The 19,633-nt window shown below is 38.1% G+C and overlaps 1 protein-coding gene and 1 long non-coding RNA gene across 2 annotated transcripts in view; both read right to left on the bottom strand.

The window, feature by feature from the left end:
* Positions 1–2,601: 2,601 nt before the first annotated feature.
* Positions 2,602–19,633, bottom strand: part of LOC113463187 (serine/threonine-protein phosphatase 6 regulatory ankyrin repeat subunit A-like) — a 42,518-nt gene continuing 25,486 nt past the window's right edge. The window contains exon 19 of the mRNA XM_039119879.1: positions 2,602–4,039. Coding sequence (XP_038975807.1) covers positions 3,731–4,039 — 309 coding nt within the window. The 3' untranslated portion in view covers positions 2,602–3,730. The remainder of the gene's footprint in view (positions 4,040–19,633) is intronic.
* LOC120106825 lies at positions 4,046–16,461 on the bottom strand. Its single transcript, XR_005508835.1, has 7 exons — positions 15,082–16,461; positions 14,944–15,002; positions 14,254–14,833; positions 13,375–14,059; positions 4,769–7,829; positions 4,564–4,634; positions 4,046–4,453 (listed from the first exon to the last, which is right to left on the bottom strand). It is a non-coding gene; the product is annotated as an uncharacterized LOC120106825 (long non-coding RNA).

Raw genomic sequence — 19,633 nt, 5'->3', positions numbered from 1 at the left:
TCGATCAGTTCCTCCATGCATTGCAGTGAGCCAGCAAGAACAGACATCATCAATGGTGTAAACCAAGGTCCGCCGTACCGGTACCGGTCGGGCGGTCGGCGTACCGGTGGCCGGCCGGACCGGTCCGGTACCGGTCCGGTACGTACCGGCCGGTACCGGTGGTTTAAAAAACCACAGCGCGAGGCGCTGTGGTTCTTAAAAAAAAAATAGTACCTGTGCGAACCGGCCGGTTCGCACCGGTACGGGCTCCGAACCGGCCGGTACGGGGCCCGTACCGGCCGGTTCGGCTAAAAAACCGGAAAATACCGATTTTTTAGTGGCTCCGGTACCGGTCTAGGACAGGACCGGTACGGCATTCCATGGTGTAAACCATTGTGCGAAACCTTCATGGGCTGGAAATATAGAAGCAAGTTGAAGTAAAATAAAATGGACTAATACCTCCAACAACACTAAAATATAACAAAGATCTTCTGTTAGAGAATAATGTGTAAGGTACAAGAACTACACCATGCTGCATATATCGTGTCCTTCCATATAACTAGTTACATATGTAATAGCAAAAACAGGCAAGATTGTAACAGAAGTAAGCCCCAAAGAAAAATTACCACATAGGACAAAATAATAACATATCCGATCTGAAAGGCTTACCAGAACTTCCCTCTATCTAGGCAAGTTTGATAACTCATGCCATTTGTGATACTCGGAATATGTATCAGGAGGAACCAATAATACCCCCCCCATCTATCAGCCACTTGCAATACGGCATGTTTCTTGTGCTTCCTGCTAATCTGGGAAATTGTACTTTCTTTTTGGGTGCGGAAAAATTACAGTTTGTTAGCAAGCTTGCTAATGTTGGTCTACCCGTTTGTTCTCGCCATTTTATTTTTGCTTAGAAATTCATACAAGCTTGAGGATTATGCCATAAATAGGTTGAACTGTTTGCACCAACATCAACCAAATATCAACCAAGATACTTGATCAAATGATGAGTCAACGATTAAATGATAATAATCGCAAAGGCACATGCAAACATTAAACTTGGACAATTATAGCTCACGCAAGGAAGTCATGAAAGCAAAGTCATACAAGGGAACAACTACCAATCAAAATTAAATAACTACGAGGAGATCATAATATTTTCTGCTAGTCGCTTCAGGAGAGTCTTGTTGCACCATATTCCTGCCTCGGTAGAAGACGACGGGGAAGATCGAAACCATGCGGAAGCTGAGACTGGTGAAACGCTTGCGGTTCGTGGCATAAGCGAGTATGGGCTTTCAAATAGCTGTTAAGGTTAACCCAACCTGGGCATCTTTGACCGGATGACCGAATGGGCTCACCGCGACTTTGAGTTGGATATCAAAGTCATACAGTCAGACAATTCCCTCATTTGGCCCTCCGTTTTGTCAGAATTCCCATTAATGAACCACTTGGCCTTACCCTTATCTTCTATTCACGATAAAGCCTTCGGAATGCTTCGACTTATTTCATCCTTATATATGAGGTCCTACCTAATAGTACCAATTTATGAAAAACTCAAGAAATCTGATATCATCATTGCAAAGAACTATAAAAAGAGTAGAATAATGAATTAGGTAAATGAAGAAGAATAAATTGAGGAGGCATGAGATGCCTCGTCTAAGAATTTTAGTGAAATGTATGTTCTGACAAAGCCTCACTGAAAAGATCAAGAAGCACTTTACTTGGATAAGAGAACACAAAAAATTTAAGTGGACCTGCATGACCAAAGTAAGTTAGAAAGTTAAACAGTCGATTCATATGGTATAACAAAATGAAACAAGTACGTTAACAGAACTAGAACAATTAGAAGAATTTCAACAAAATTTTCAATGAAATAACAAATAAAAGGCAATAATATTATGTAAAATTGACCACTACTTAAACCCAACAATAAGACCTATCTTGCATCACATCTAGAAATATAGTTTTGAAACCATTGCTGTGGACGATTTCTAGGAAACCAGCAAATACACATGATTCCCCAAATTGCATTCATGTCTCTATAAACCCATCATAGCATTCCTACTGACATGTGAATCAGAACTCTGCAATTAGTATTCCACAGCAGGGTTCTGCACAACTTTGCTAAGAATATGTAAATATTTGTTTTTTCCTCTTTCCGGATGGTAAATATTTCTCAGAACATGGAGTGTGAATCAAACCCATGTTTGAATTGAAACTGAGATACTGATACAAGTTCTTCCCTTCTGAATCAGATAGATTCATATCTGAAAGAGGCTGACAATAAGTTCTTTCAAAATTGACTATTTGTTCCTCTGTTAGAGGTGTTGCAGAAATGTCTGCGATCGAGTAAATAGCTCTACGAACGAATGGATCGGATCGAAAATGGAAAGATTTGTACAAGTTATACGTTTCGTCACCACTTTGTGGAAAATCCTTAGGTATGAATATGTCAGATACCCGTGACTCGATTGGTGAAATAGTCTCTAAAGAACCAGCGATTTGATACGTCGGTTTGTTAGAATGTTCCAATTGTAAATCTATCCTAAGCTTAACACATGCAAGTCGGACTATGAACCACTGTTTTCGAGGTGACAAAACCCTATACTTTTCATTATAAAACCAATAAACCGGAAAAAGATGGATTGTTTTGTGAAAGAATCTTTGGACCCATAAAAAGTAGAATTTGTGCTTGTGGAAATTATCGAGTGATCAGAGCTGAAAAAGAAGACCCGAAATTTTGTGAACAATGCGGGGTGGAATTTGTTGATTCTAGGATACGAACCCTTGGGAGTTGAAGATCTCACGAAGAGTATTTTTCCTCTTTCGTTCTTTAGTGGAAGCATGGAAAAATGGTTTATTTGGGTCATCCTTAGTATACTAAAAAACTCCGTTTGGTGGGTATGAAGTCAAGACCAAAATCTCCTCTTTTCGGAAGAGCGTGAAAACTTTCATTATATGGCCAGATCTTGGTAGGGAAATGGGGCCCACAGCCCCTTCTTGGCTACTGGGCCGGCCAGTGAAAGCAGCAGTACTACCTATTTATTGGACCAGCGCCAGTGAAAACAAGTATCCGTACTAAGCAAGAGAAGGAAAGCAGCAGTGCAATAGATAGCCGGATAAGAGAGGCTAAGCGCAGTTACCAATCGTGTGCCATCAGCGCGACAGTGTCGAATTGGAAAATTAGGATGAGATCTAAACTTGTCCACAATATCCTCATCCGTGGCATGCCCCTATATGATTCTTACTATTATTAAGACACTAATAGTAATAATCGCATCACGTTGATTCTGTACATGTTTATTGCAGAAATAAGAATATAGAGTCACAAATAAATTGTGTTATCTAGAGTTTTATAAAGTAGTGTTTCTTGAAAGCCTCCAATTAAATTTTCACAAGCTATTATGTTGGGCACTTGAAATTCTGTAACTCCGACTGCTACATATCCAGGTAATACTAGTTCAGACTGTATAGATGTATAATTTTCTTTGACCTCAGTTAAATAATAGAACTTTTGCTCCTTTCTAGTCCCTTGTCTGCAAATGTAAGCATTCAAAATAGTAAAGAATATTGAATTGGTAGAAAAAGATCAAGTTTCAGTTCTTCCTTTTTCAGTTTCAATAATTTATGCAATTTGATGTAATCTGGCACTGAAGATTTGACATCATAAATCTTAAATAGTAACCATTTCCTGAAGCAGGTATTCAGTTTTGTAAATATAAATGAGACCTTGATGCACGCAACAAGTATTTCAGAATGAAATCTGTAAGATAATAATACATATGAGAGAGATACTCGTGGTTTTCTTTTCTTCTTTCTCTCTCTGTCTTTTTTCCCGGGATTGTCCGTAGGGGGCAGTGGGGCAACAACGTAGAGTTTTTTTCTGGGATTCAGGATTGCACACCAGTTGTATGGGAACTTTCAATTTTAGATCAGTAATAATTCCATCAATGCTCCAGTCTGGCACACTTGAAATGGGGGATGTTGAAGGAAAAAGGATTTCAACATCTTGTCGTTTACTAAATACTGCAGCAATTTCAATTGGCTTCATCAGCCCATCCTGAAATTTACACAGCAAAAGAACAAGAAAAGAGAACGATAAGTTTCATAAGGCATGCAACATAATCTTACACTCTGTACAGCACAACAATGTTTCCCAACATTTTAGTATTCTGCTGGTATTCAAGCACAAGGGAGTTGCAGGAGTAAAAGGGAAAAGGGCAGGGGAGAAGGAATCACTAGTATGGTCATTTTTCAATGAAGATCTTAAGAATAGCAGATCTTATGAATTCCTTCATTTGCTGAATTCCTTTGTGGTCACTCCTAAGTGAACATTATGGCCATTTAGATGATGAAAGATCCAGGCTTACTTTCATATAATCATCTTCAAGCTGTTTAAATAAGTAATATCAAAGCTCAATGGATCAGCAAAGAACTTCCATTCTGCTACATGGTGGACATTTTCTTTCTAGGCCTTAAATATCAATCAGAAGAAATAAAGATGAGATATGTACACGCAAAAGTAGATGTAGCAATAGGTATTAATTTGCAATTTCTGGAAACTGGCGTGTGATTACTGCATACCAATCAGATTTGTCTAAAGAAGATTTGCTGGATATCATCAGTCAAAACCCATGAATCCGGTAATCCAGCGTCTGCAAGAAATTTCATAGAAACAAACAATGATCCCAATCAATGGTAGATGATTTTTCAATTATACCTCAGTCAAAAACCAGAAATGAGCTCACTAACAGATATTAAAGCACATATGGCCAACAAGCTTGTTTACCTCGATCAGTTCCTCCATGCATTGCAGTGAGTCAGCAAGAACAGACATCATCAATGGTGTAAAGCCATTGTGCGAAACCTTCCTGGGCTGGAAATGTAGAAGCAAGTTGAAGTAAATAAAATAGACAAATACCTCCAACAAAACTAAAATATAACAAAGATCTTCTGTTGTAGAATAATGTGTAAGGTACAAGAACTACACCATGCTGCATATATCGTATCTTTCCACATAACTCGTTACATATGTAATAGCAAAAACAGGCAAGATGGTAACAGAAGTAAGCCCCAAAGAGAAATTACGACATAGGACAAAAAATACCATATCTGATCTGAAAGACTTACCAGAACTTCTTTCTGTCTAGACAAGTTTGATAACTCATGCCATTTGTGCTACCCTGACTATCTATCAGGAGGAACCAATAATACCCCCCCATTCTATCAGCCACTTGCAATACTGCAAGATTCATGCTAATCTGAGAAATTGTACTTTCGTTTTGGGTGCGGAAAAATTACTGTTTGTTAGCAAGCTTGCTAATGTTGGTCTTCCAGTTTGTTCTCGCCATCTTATTTTTGCTCAGAAATTCATACAGGCGAGAGGATTATGCCATGATTAAGTTGAACTGATTGCACCACACATCAACCAAATATCAACCAAGATACTTGATCAAACGATGAGTCAACCAAAATTAAGTCGATGATTAAATGACAATAATCGCAAAGGCACATGGAAACAATGAACTTGGACAATTACAGCTCACACAAGGAAGTCATGAATGGAAAGTCATACAAGGGAACAACTACCAAACAAAGTTAAATAACTACGAGAGCTCACAATATTTTCTGCTAGTAGCCTCAGCAGAGTCTTGTTGTACCACATTCTGTGGAATTCCCATTAGTGAAGCACTTGGCCTTACCCTTATCTTCCATTCATGAAAAAGCCTTCAGAACACTTTAACTTATTTCATCCTTATATATGAGGTCCTACCTAATATTACCAATTTATGCAAAAGTCAAGAAATCTGATATCATCATTGCAAAGATCTATAAAAAGAGTATAATAATGAATTAGGTAAATGAAGAAGAATAAATTGAGGAGGCATGTGATGCCTCATCTAGTAATTTGAGTGAAAAGTCTGATATTTCATTTAATTGAAAAAAATACAAGAATATCAGTTGTACCTTCATGAATTTGTCATTCTCATTATATTGAGCTGAAAAGAAGAAAGAAAAGAGGGGAAAAAAGGAAAAGAAATAAAAAACCTTGAGTTGAATTATTAAAATCACCTGTCACCAATTGAATTAATAAACCTGTCCCACTAAACTTGTACTGGATTCCATAAAGGGATAGGAGATATATCCAATCAAAACATGAATTTAAGTTAATTCCATTGGGTCAAATTAAGAAATCCATGTTAAAGTTAAAGCCAACATAGTTGTTTTCAGTATCAGACCCTGAACTTGTTCCAAATATGTTCAAACTTTAATTACTTGCACCTATTACCTCGACACAAGCTCAAATTTGATCATGACACACTGAAAAGCTTATATGGTAAGCTTTTCAACGATTTGAATCACATGTGCATAACAAATACATGTTTTTATTAGTAGTTCAATCATCTTTTATGTCAACCTTCCTATTCTCTTGAGCCTTAACAGACAAAAAAGTATGAAACTTGCCTCGAGCCTCAGATGTTGTACGCGTTCATCCATGTTGACCTGCTGTGACGGGCCACACTTTTCTGCCAAATGAACTACAAACTATAAATTTGCCACAGACCTTCATGTTTCATCTTTAAGGTCCAAATATTATAACTTGTCAGCACTTGGATAGGGACTTGATTTTCAAATTCAATCTCAAGATGACAACACTGCCATCAATTATAGGAGGACACTGACCCCAAAAATGCTCTTTTGGAAAGTGAACATCCTTCTGTTGCCAAATGAGCATAATCTCTAAACTACAATTCATTTGCCTTCATCCACCTCAATTCCAATGCACTTAATTGACTTTCTCAGACTATAGCTTTAACCCTGCTTTGGGACTAGGAGTACATGTGTGAAAATTGAAAGCTACCTCAGTTGTGAAGAAGACTATTTCCCAAAATGTAGGAGGATGAAGGTTTAAAACATTAAATTGCATTTTCGAGAAAGAGATGATGATGGAGAAGTAAGATATGGTGACAAACAATTTGTGGTAAACTGGCGTAGAGTAAGAAAATTTTGCCAAGTTATTTCATCTAGTTTGCTTGAGTTCTCCATTTTGCATCTATGAATACAGTCATATATACATCTATGTGGACATACAAACATATATTCATGATCAATATGCCATATAGATCAATCCAACTGTACACTTGTTCTATCATGAGCATTGATTGAAGTCTTGAGATCCTCACTTAAAATAAAAATGATGCAATCATATACAGACACTGATGTCTCCCTGAGTCATACGCGAAATATGCTGCTTATAAGCATATAAATTTAGATGATTCATACTGGAGATAGTGATATAGTCCACATAATAAGCAAAAGAATTTCGACCATGGAAACGAACATCAAAGACATGGTGATGATAATGAAACATAGAACATTAAATCTGCTTTGTGATTCAACAAAATCTTTGTAGTAGATTGTTGTCCGCAACCAGCAGCCACATGCAGAGGAGTCATTCCACAAGAGTCTTCGAGGTCCACATGTATTTGTCTTGAAATAAGTAAGCATAAAAAGTCACAGTATTCTAAAAAGATACAAGAATAAAAAAAATCAAAGGGAGAAACGTCTTAATATTATCTACCACCAAGGCATAAATCTATGCAGCAAGTATAGCATAAGTATATTTTCACTCCAATAATGAAGTTTGGAGTTCATATGAAGTATATTACATATTTTTTCTGAAAGTTTTAAATTTGTAATAGACAATGTAAATATTATGGCATGATTGAATTATGCGATTAACAAACCTGGCAAACATGACTGAACTCACATAAGTAAAGCTCATCTTTATGCATTATGATGTGCATAGTGCTAGATCTAGTTGGTACTAACAAAATGGCCTCCACAGACTGCAAAACCAGGGGAAAAATCAATAGACATACTCATATGCACGTATTCCACAATGATATGCAGAACATAGGAATTCATTATACAAATATGTCTATTATTTACTTTTATTAGCCAAAATATAAGTTCCTAGAAAGCCATTCTTTATAAAGCAGAAAGAAAGTTGTGCTTAAGTTGAGATTACTCATTCTATAAGTGTCACGCATCCGGCCCGAGATCGGGAGCCGGGGGTCCGCGCCAACCGCCGCACACCCGTAGGAAACTCTTCCCACGAGCATGCAAGGCATCTTAACCAAATCTCAAAAATGTAACTAAAATAATTCAGTTGAAATAATTGCAATCTTGTTCCATTGACTGACACAAGTTATAAAGTCTCACAGTTCTAAATACGCAACGGAACAATAAAGATAAAACATCAATGTAAATAAACCCTAATCTAAGATAACTTGTGCCACAGTTCTTCTAATCGCTCTCCCATTTTGAAACCCCGATAGGTTAGTTCTCAGAATCTATAAAACAACAAGAAGTTGTACAATGAGCTAGACAGCCCAGTAAGTAATAAACATCTTAACTAGTCAAATCATATAATAACATAAAATATAAATTACAAATTACGATGAATCAACATAATAACATAATCAATTCATTTTCAAACACAAATTCATTGAAATCCGTATCTTTCAAATATCCATATGCATAATCGTAAATCTGATTCGAAATAAATCACATTCATCTCAACAGCCTTTAACTACGACCACACTTATACCCTGTGGTTAGGCCAGAAACAGAACCGCACTTATACCCTGCAGAGTGGGCCAAAATACCGCACTTATACCCTGCGGAGTGGGCCAGAATACCGCACTTATACCCTGCGGAGTGGGCCAGAATACCACACTTATACCCTGTGGTGGGGCTAGAATTGCCAATGCATAACCCCCAATTGGCAAGGTCCAGAACATAGTCAGGCTGAGAGTTTTAAATCTGATGAACATTAAAATTCTTTTGGTAACATAATACATGTATCATAATCCGATCTAAATATGCATATACGATGCAAGAACAGTAAATATAGCAATAGTCCGAAAAATATTATTCCAGTTTACATATCCATTTTTCATTCAAATCATCATCTCGTAAAATTCATAAATCACATATAAATTAATTAACAATTTATTCGATGCAAAAATAATATTATATAAATGAAGAGTCTAGAGAAGGCAGTTCATTACTTATATTGAACGCGATCCACAACAAATCCAATTAATCTCACAAATTTCTTACAGAACCTAATATCCAAAAATCATATTTTCTTTTAAAATTAATCATAATATATATAAAACTTAAATTTTAACATTCTTCCAGGGCCGACCCTGCAGAAGTATCTAGCACCCCGGGTTCGGATTCAGATTCGGGTTCATACCCGTAAACCACCCTCCTCCTTTTATTTTATTATTATTGTTTTCTTTCTTTCTTTCTTTTCTTTTTCTTTCTTTTCTTTTCTTTTTTTTCTTTTCTTTTTCTTTTCCTTCTCTTTTCTTTTCTTTCCTTTCCTTTTCTTTTTCCTTCTCCGAAGCTTCCTCTCCTTCCTTTTTTTTTCGTTTTCTTCTTCTTCTCTTCCCCTCTTCTCCTGCGACCATGGAGGGGAAGGCGCGACCCCATGCCGAGGCTCGGAAGGGGCGGCGGCCTGAGGTCGGCGGTGCCCGCTACTCACGGTGGCCGGCCCTCTCTCCGTTCCGTGGAGAAGTGAGGGCTCGGGAGGACAGCAACCGACCCTCTAATTCTTCCCCTAGAGGAGAGGGAGAGCTCAAGAGAGGAAGAGCCCGCGGCGGGGGACCAGCGGCGTCGGCGACGCTCGCAGCCGCACACGGGTAAGTCCCCTCTTCCCTCTCTTCTTCTTTCTTTCTTTCTTTCTTTCTTTCTTTCTTTCTTTCTTTTTCAAATGGTATAGCAAGGAAATGAAGGGTAGAAACCCTTACCTCAACCCCAGCGAAGATCCGGCGGCTTCTTTCCGGCGGCAATGGAGAAAGAGGAAGACCCCCCGAATCGAAGAGGAGCGGGGCTTCAGCGGCTCTCTCTCTCTCTATCTCGGCTAGTAGCCCAAAGAAGAAGAACCCAGACCAGGAGGACGTGGCGTGGCGGCTCTTCTTCGGATGGCTTCAAGGGAGGAGGAGAAGCCCTAAAAAAACCAGGGGAGCCGGCTTCTTCAGGATGGCTCCGCCCCCTCATCACACGCCCTCACGTGCGCCGCACATGAGGCCGAAATCCTTGGGCTGGGCCGGTCAATGGACCGAGCCCAGTTTCAGGGTCTCACATCCTTCCCCCCTTAAAAAAATTTCGTCCACGAAATTTTCATACATGCAGGTTCAAGAGTAGAGAATATTTCTTCCAAATCAAGTCATAACACTCTTCAAATCAAAGTCGTCTTGTCTGATCAATGTCAAATAATTCCATTCACCACACTTTCTCTGCACACACTGATTTAAACCTCAACATACTCGTGTCAAGTCTAGCTTTTCTTTTCTTTTCTTTTCTTCTTTTTAGAATTACTTGCTTATTGGTACATTCATTATTATGTCTTCATCCGTGTGAACACTTTCGAAATTTAAAAGTTCATATTCTTCTTTTGACAATTAATCGAAAAAAACATTATGTAACTATTTAATCCTTTCTAGCAGCATAATGAGTTGTCTAACAAAGAGCAGTGGGCATGGCTAAACAATAAATAGAAATAAATGTTGGGACTAGATTAATACCTGTCAAAAACATCTCAGAAGCCTGTGCATCTTGCTGCGTAAGTGCAAATACTCTTCCTTGAGTCTTTGGTCCCTGGCTTCCTTCCATTGCCTGAGTAGGTCTATTCTCGTTTCTTTGTGGGCAGTCTGCAATTTTATGACCTATCTTACCGCATCTAAAGCAGGCACCGGTGTTCCAATTGCAATCCTTGTCAGCATGAGCCTTACCACATCTAGAACATTTATTGATATTCATCTGCTTAGGGTTGTCACTCGTTGATTTCTTGTTTGAACTTTCGGCGTTTTCATTGCTCTGCCCCTGAAATTCATTCGATCTGTTCCTCTTCTTTTGATTTCTTTCCCTTTCCAACCGTTCATCATTAACTTCTCTTTCAATTATTAAAGCCTTATTTACCACAGCTGCATAGGTAGTCAATTCATAAGGTACCACTTGTTTTCTAATTTCAGTCTTTAGTCCCATCTCAAATTTATGCGCTCGATCTAGCTCATCCTCAACTAACTTTGGAGCAAATTTGGCTAGCTCAGTAAATTTAGCTTCGTATTCTACAACAGTCATATTCCTTTGCTTTAGATGAATAAACTCCTGCTCTTTTTGCGTCCTTACACTCCGAGGAAAATACTTATCATAAAATGCTCCTCGAAATTTTTTCCAAGTGAGTGGCTCCCTATCCTGCTCATATTTATGTTCCAACATCTATGTGAGGACCCATACGGGCGTGTGTTTAGTCCCACATCGGTTATTCGCTGGGTAGATCTTGGGTACTTATACAGGATCAAGAAACCCAAATAATACCTTCCGGCTAGTCATTTTGGTTGAGATCCTGGGTTGTTACAAATGGTATCAGAGCGGACCCGGCCCATAACCTATGTGGACTAGGGGACACTGCAGCACGGATCCATTGGGGCTGACCACGGGCTAATCGTGGTGTTTGTGATTTGATTTGAATATATATGAACTCTTAGCCTGATGAGGACGTCAGGGCTTGAACGGGGAGAGTATGTGAGGATCCATGCGGGCGTGTGTTTAGTCCCACATCGGTTATTCGCTGGGTAGATCTTGGATACTTATACACGATCAAGAAACCCAAATAATACCTTCCGGCTAGCCATTTTGGGTGAGATCCTGGGTTGTTACAAATGGTATCAAATCCGGCCCATAATCTATGTGGACTAAGGGACACTGCAGCACGGATCCATTGGGGCTGACCACGGACCGATCGTGGTGTTTGTGATTAGATTTGAATGGATATGAACCCTTAGCCTGACGAGGACATCAGGGCATAAACGGGGGGAGTACGTGAGGACCCGTGCGGGCGTGTGTTTAGTCCCACATCGGTTATTCGCTGGGTAGATCTTGGGTACTTATACAGGATCAAGAAACCCAAATAATACCTTCCGGCTAGCCATTTTGGGTGAGATCCTGGGTTGTTACAATAAGATTTTAGGTGCTAATACAATTGAGATTCGACTTTCTTCGAGCTTAGTTATGGCAACTAGGCAGAAATGTATGTTCTGACAAAGCCTCACTGAAAAGATCAAGAAGCACTTTACTTGGATAAGAGAACACAAAAAATTTAAGTGGACCTGCATGACCAAAGTAAGTTAGAAACTTAAACAGTCGATTCATATGGTATAACAAAATGGAACAAGTACGTGAACAGAACTAGAACAATAAGAAGAATTTCAACAAAATTTTCAATGAAATAACAAATAAAAGGCAATAATATTATGCAAAATTGACCACTACTTAAACCCAACAATAAGACCTATCTTGCATCACATCTAGAAATATAGTTTTGGAACCCTTGCTGTGGAAGATTTCTAGGAAACCAGCAAATAGACATGAATCCCCAAAATGCATTCATGTCTCTATAAACCCATCATAGCATTCCTACTGACATGTGAATCAGAACTCTGCATTTAGTATTCCACAGCAGGGTTCTGCACAACTTTGCTATGAATATGTAACTGTACAGCCAAAAATGAGCAATTTGACAACATTATTAAGACACTCATGGTCTGCCGTACCGGTCCGTACCAGCCGGTACGTACCGGTCCGACCTGGGACCGGAACCGGATCAGCGTGAAATTCGATACCGGTAGTTTATGGTTGAAGAACCAGTATGGGACCGGTTCGGACCGGTACGGGACCAGTTCGGACCGGTACGGGACCGGTTCGCACCGGTACGGAACCGGTTCGGACCGGTACGGGACGCCACCGGTACGCCGACCGGTACCGATACGGCAGACCTTGAAGACACTAATAGTAATAATCGCATCGCGTTGATTCTGTACATGTTTATTGTAGAAATAAGAACATACAATCACAAACAACTTGTGTTATCTAGAGTTTTATAAAGTATTGTTTCTTGAAAGCCTCCAATTAAATGTTCACAAGCTATTATGTTGCGCACTTGTAATTCTGTAAATCCTATGGCTACATATCCAAATAATACTAGTTCAGACAGTATAGATGTATAATTTTCTTTGACCTCAGTTAAATAATAGAACTTTTGCTTCTTTCTAGTCCCTTGTCCGCAAATGTAAGCATTCAAAATAGTAAAGAATATTGAATTGGTAGAAAAAGATCAAGTTTCAGTTCTTCCTTTTTCAATTTCAATAATTTATGCAATTTGATGTAATCTGGCACTGAAGATTTGACATCATAAATCTTAAATAGTAACAATTTCCTGAAGCAGGTATTCAGTTTTGTAAATATAAAAGAGACCTTGATGCATGCATCAAATATTTCAGAATGAAATCTGTAAGATAATAATACATATGAGAGAGATACTAGTGGTTTTCTTTTCTTCTTTCTCTCTCTGTCTTTTTTTCCAGGATTGTACGTAGGGGGCAGTGGGGCAACAACGTAGAGTTTTTTTCTCGGATTCCGGATTGCACACCAGTTGTTTGGGAACTTTCAATTTTAGATCAGTAATAATACCATCAATGCTCCAGTCTGGCACACTTGAAATGGGGGATGTTGAAGGAAAAGGGATTTCAACAACTTGTCGTTTACCAAATACTGCAGCAATTTCAAATGGCTTCATCAGCCCATCCTGAAATTTACAGAGCAAAAGAACAAGAAAAGAGAAAGATGAGTTTCATAAGGCATGCAACATCATCCTACACCCTGTACAGCACAACAATGTTTCCCAACATGTTAGTATTCTGCTGGTATTAAAGCACAAGGGAGTTGCAGGAGTAAAAGGGAAAAGGGCAGGGGAGAAGGAATCACTAGTATTGGTCTTCGCACTTGAGTTTTTGACAATAATGATGCCGACTTCGTTGCATCAATTGACACCACACACCAGTCATTCATAGAGTCAATAATTACCATTACCTTTTACACCACCTCATGGTATGCTGTACATGACATCCATTTGTTGTAGAAACCCTTTTTGCTGCTAAGTTCGTGAGATGACAATATAAAACGAGAAAGTTCCCACGTGCATTGTAAAGTTCATAGAATGGACATTCTGAGGATCAATCAAAGAGAAAGCATGACATCAAAGCTACAGGATAGCAGTGTGGCATACTAGTATTTACTTTGTTGTCAATATGAAGTTCATCACCATGTTTGCTTTCTGGGGCTTCTGCTAAACCAATATGAGAATTCTAGAGAGCCAAAAACCGCCAGAAAAATAAACAAGGCAAAGATATGAGCACTTACTATATTAGGTATATTTGCATCAGCCCCAGCTTTCAGTAAGCGTTCGATAATCTCAGTCAAGCCACCACGAGCTGACAATCCTACGAGAGTTACTCCAACGGAAATATTACCATTCACATCAGCGCCTGCCTACATGAACAGAATACATAATAAATTGTTTTGAAGAATTCTTCGCATCTCAGAAATGAGAGCTCTCTTTGCTCTCCCTGATAAATTTTGTTTTTTGTGGTCCTACCACAGTTTGTAATTTGTTCAAGAAATTTCATGAGCCAAGACGATTCTTTAATAGGCCTTCCCTGAGCCACCTGATTAGAAAGCAGGCTGCTGCCAGGCCAAAGGTGTGAAATTCTCCATTTTTTTTCAATGAAGATCTTAAGAACAGCAGATCTTATGAATTCCTTTATTTGCTGAATTTCTTTGTGGTCACTCCTAAGTGAACATTATGGTCATTTAGATGATGAAAGATCCAGGCTTACTTTCATATAATCATCTTCATGCTGTTTAGATAAGTAATATCAAAGCTCAATGGATCAGCAAAGAACTTCCATTCTGCTACATGGTGGACATTTTCTTTCTAGGCCTTAAATATCAATCACAAGAAATAAAGATGAGATATGTACACGCAAAAGTAGATGTAGCAAAAGGTATTAATTTGCAAATTCTGGAAACTGCTGTGTGATTGCTGCATACCAATCAGATTTGTCTAAAGAAGATTTGCTGGATATATCATCAGTCAAACCCCATGAAGCCTGTAATCCAGCGTCAGGAAGAAATTTCACAGAAACAAACAATGATCCCAATCAATGGTAGATGATTTTTCAATTATACCTCAGTCAAAAACCAGAAATGAGCTCACTATGAGATATTAAAGCACATATGGCCAACAAGCTCGTTTGCCTTGATCAGTTCCTCCATGCATTGCGGTGAGTCAGCAAGAACAGACATCATCAATGGTGTAAAGCCATTGTGCGAAACCTTCTTAGGCTGGAAATGTAGAAGCAAGTTGAAGTAAAAAAAAATTGACTAATACCTCCAACAAAGCTAAAATATAACAAAGATCTTCTGTCGTAGAATAACGTGTAAGGTACAAGAACTACACCATGCTGCATATATCGTGTCTTTCCACATAACTCGTTACATATGTAATAGCAAAAACAGGCAAGACGTTAACAGAAGTAAGCCCCAAAGAGAAATTACGACATACGACAAAAAATACCATATCTGATCTGAAAGACTTACCAGAACTTCTTTCTGTCCAGACAAGTTTGATAACTCATGCCATTTGTGCTACCCTGACTATCTATCAGGAGGAACCAATAATACCCCCCCATTCTATCAGCCACTTGCAATACTGCATGATTCATGCTAATCTGGAAAATTGTACATTCTTTTTGGGTGCGGAACAATTACTGTTTGTTAGCAAGCTTGCTAATGTTGGTCTTCCAGTTTGTTCTCGCCATCTTATTTTTGTTCAGAAATTCATACAAGCAAGAGGATTATGCCATGAGTAAGTTGAACTGTTTGCACCACACATCAACCAAATATCAACCAAGATACTTGATCAAACGATGAGTCAACCAAAATTAAGTCGATGATTAAATGATAATAATCGCAAAGACACATGGAAACAATGAACTTGGACAATTATAGCTCACACAAGGAAGTCATGAAAGGAAAGTCATACAAGGGAACAACTACCAAACAAAGTTAAATAACTACGAGAGCTCACAATATTTTCTGCTAGTAGCCTCAGCAGAGTCTTGTTGTACCACATTCTGTAAAATTCCCATTAGCGAAGCACTTGGCCTTACCCTTATCTTCTATTCATGATAAAGCCTTCGGAGTGCTTTAACTTATTTCATCCTTATATATGAGGTCCTGCCTAATAGTACCAATTTATGCAAAAGTCAAGAAATCTGATATCATCATTGCAAAGATCTATAAAAGGAGTAGAATAATGAATTAGGTAAATGAAGAAGAATAAATTGAGGAGGCATGTGATGCCTCATCTAGGGGTGGCAATCGGATCGGGTCAGACATAAACAGGTCGGGTCAGACACAGGTCGGGTCAGAAAACTATAAATCTGAACCCGACCTGTTTATTAAATGGGTCAGGAATTACAAACCTAAACCTGACCTATTTATTAAACAGGTAACCCGACCCGACCCGTTTAGCCTGTTTAATAAACAGGTAACCTGTTTACCCAACCCGACTCGACCTGTTTAACCTGTTTGCCCAACCTGACCCGTTTAACCTGTTTAGACCTGTTTAATCTGTCCAACCCAACCTGTTTAACCTGCCCAACCCGACCTGTTTAGACCTGTTTAGACCCGTTTAACCTGTTTAGACCTGTTTAACCTGTTTAACCCGTTTAACCTGTTTAACCCGTTTAACCTATTTAGACCTGTTTAACCTGCCCAACAGTTAAACGGGTTAAACGGTTTAAACGGGTCAGACATCTAAAACCCGTATCCGACCCAATTAATAAACAGGTTAAACGGGTCGATCTGTTTACGACCCAAATCTGTTTAGGCCAAACCCAAACCTGTTTATGGCGGGTCGAACACGGGTCGGGTTGGCGGGTCGGGTCATATTTTGCCACCCTAGCCTCATCTAATAATTTTTGTGAAAAATCTGATACTTCATTTAATTACAAAAAATACAAGAATATCAATTGTACCTTCATGAATTTGTCATTCTCATTATATAGAGCTGAAAAGAAGAAAGAAAAGAGGGGGAAAAAAGGAAAAGAAATAAAAAAACTTGAGTTGAATTATTAAAATCATCTGTCACCGATTGAATTAATAAACCTGTCCCACTAAACTTGTATTGGATTCCATAAAGGGAAAGGAGATATATCCAATCAAAACATGAATTTAACTTAATTCCATTGGGTCAAATTAAGAAATCCATGTTAAAGTTAAAGCCAACATAGTTGTTTTCAGTATCAGACCCTGAACTTGTTCCAAATATGTTCAAACTTTAATTACTTGCACCTATTACCTCGACACAAGCTCAAATTTGATCATGACACACTGAAAAGCTTATATGGTAAGCTTTTCAACGATTTGAATCACATGTGCATAACAAATACATGTTTTTATTAGTAGTTCAATCATCTTTTATGTCAACCTTCCTATTCTCTTGAGCCTTAACAGACAAAAAAGTATGAAACTTGCCTCGAGCCTCAGATGTTGTACGCGTTCATCCATGTTGACCTGCTGTGACGGGCCACACTTTTCTGCCAAATGAACTACAGACTATAAATTTGCCACAGACCTTCATGTTTCATCTTTAAGGTCCAAATATTATAACTTGTAAGCACTTGGATAGGGACTTGATTTTCAAATTCAATCTCAAGATGACAACACTGCCATCAATTATAGGAGGACACTGACCCCAAAAAGCATACTAGCACCAAAAATGCTCTTTTGGAAAGTGAACATCCTTCTGTTGCCAAATGAGCATAATCTCTAAACTACAATTCATTTGCCTTCATCCACCTCAATTCCAATGCACTTAATTGACTTTCTCAGACTATAGCTTTAACCCTGCTTTGGGACTAGGAGTACATGTGTGAAAACTGAAAGCTACCTCAGTTGTGAAGAAGACTATTTCCCAAAATGTAGGAGGATGAAGGTTTAAAACATTAAATTGCATTTTTGAGGAAATAGATGATGATGGAGAATTAAGATATGGTGACAAACAATTTTAGGTAAACTGGTGTAGAGTAAGAAAATTTTGCCAAGTTATTTCATCTAGTTTGCTTGAGTTCTCCATTTTGCATCGATGCAAACAGTCATATATACATCTATGGGGACATACAAACATATATTTATGATACAATATGCCATATAGATCAATCCAATTGTACACTTGTTCTATCATGAGCATTGATTGAAGTCTTTAGATCCTCAGTTTTAAAAAAAATGATGCAATCATATACAGACACTGATGTCTCCCTGAGTCATATGAGAAATATGCTGCTTATAAGCATATAAATTTAGATGATTCATACTGGAGATAGTGATATAGTCCACATAATAAGGAAAAGAATTTCGACCATGGAAACGAACATCAAAGACATGGTGATGATAATGAAACATAGAACATTAAATCTGCTTTGTGATTCAACAAAATCTTTGTAGTAGATTCTTGTCCGCAACCAGCAGCCACATGCAGAGGAGTCACAAGAGTCTTCGAGGTCCACATGTATTTGTCTTGAAATAAGTAAGCATAAAAAGTAACAGTATCCTAAAAAGATACAAGAATAAAAAAAATCAAAGGGAGAAACGCCTTAATATTATCTAACACCAAAGCATAAATCTATGCAGCAAGTATAGCATAAATATATTTTCACTCCAACAATGAAGTTTGGAGTTCATATGAAGTATATTATATACTTTTTCTGAAAGTTTTAAATTTGTAATAGACAATGTAAATATTATGGCATGATTGAATTATGTGATCAACAAACCTAGCAAACATGACTGAACTCACATAAGTAAAGCTCATCTTTATGCATTACGATGTGCATAGCGCTAGATGTAGTTGGTACTAACAAAATGGCCTCCACAGACTGCAAAACCAGGGGAAAAATCAAGAGACATACTCATATGCACGTATTCCGCAATGATATGCAGAACATAAGAATCCATTATACAAATATGTCTATTATTTACTTTTATTAGCAAAAATATAAGTTCCTAGAAAGCCATTCTTTATAAAGCAGAAACAAAGTTGTGCTTAAGTTGAGATTACTCATTCTATAAGATTTTAGCTGCTAATACAATGGAGATTCGACTTTCTTCGAGCTTAATTGTGGCAACTAGGCAGAAATGTATGTTCTGACAAAGCCTCACTGAAAAGATCAAGATGCACTTTACTTGGATAAGAGAACAGAGAAAAAATTTAAGTGGACCTGCACGACCAAAGCATGTTACAAAGTTAAACAGTCGATTCATATGGTATAACAAAATGGAACAAGTACGTGAACAGAACTAGAACAATAAGAAGAATTTCAACAAAATTTTCAATGAAATAACAAATAAAAGGCAATAATATTATGCAAAATTGACCACTACTTAAACCCAACAGTAAGAGCTATCTTGCATGACTTCTAGAAATATAGTTTTGGAACCCTTGCTGTGGAAGATTTCTAGGAAACCAGCAAATAGACATGAATCCCCAAAATGCATTCATGTCTCTATAAACCCATCATAGCATTCCTACTGACATGTGAATCAGAACTCTGCAAATAGTATTCCACATCAGGGTTCTGCACAACTTTGCTATGAATATGTATCTGTACAGCCAAAAATAAGGAATTTGACAACATTATTAAGACACCAATAGTAATAATCGCATCGCATTGATTCT

Source organism: Phoenix dactylifera, unplaced genomic scaffold (genome assembly GCF_009389715.1).
Source record: "Phoenix dactylifera cultivar Barhee BC4 unplaced genomic scaffold, palm_55x_up_171113_PBpolish2nd_filt_p 000652F, whole genome shotgun sequence".
Lineage (NCBI taxonomy): Eukaryota > Viridiplantae > Streptophyta > Magnoliopsida > Arecales > Arecaceae > Phoenix > Phoenix dactylifera.
The sequence above is the reverse complement of the archived record's forward strand: the minus strand, read 5'-3'. Positions and strand labels throughout refer to the sequence as shown.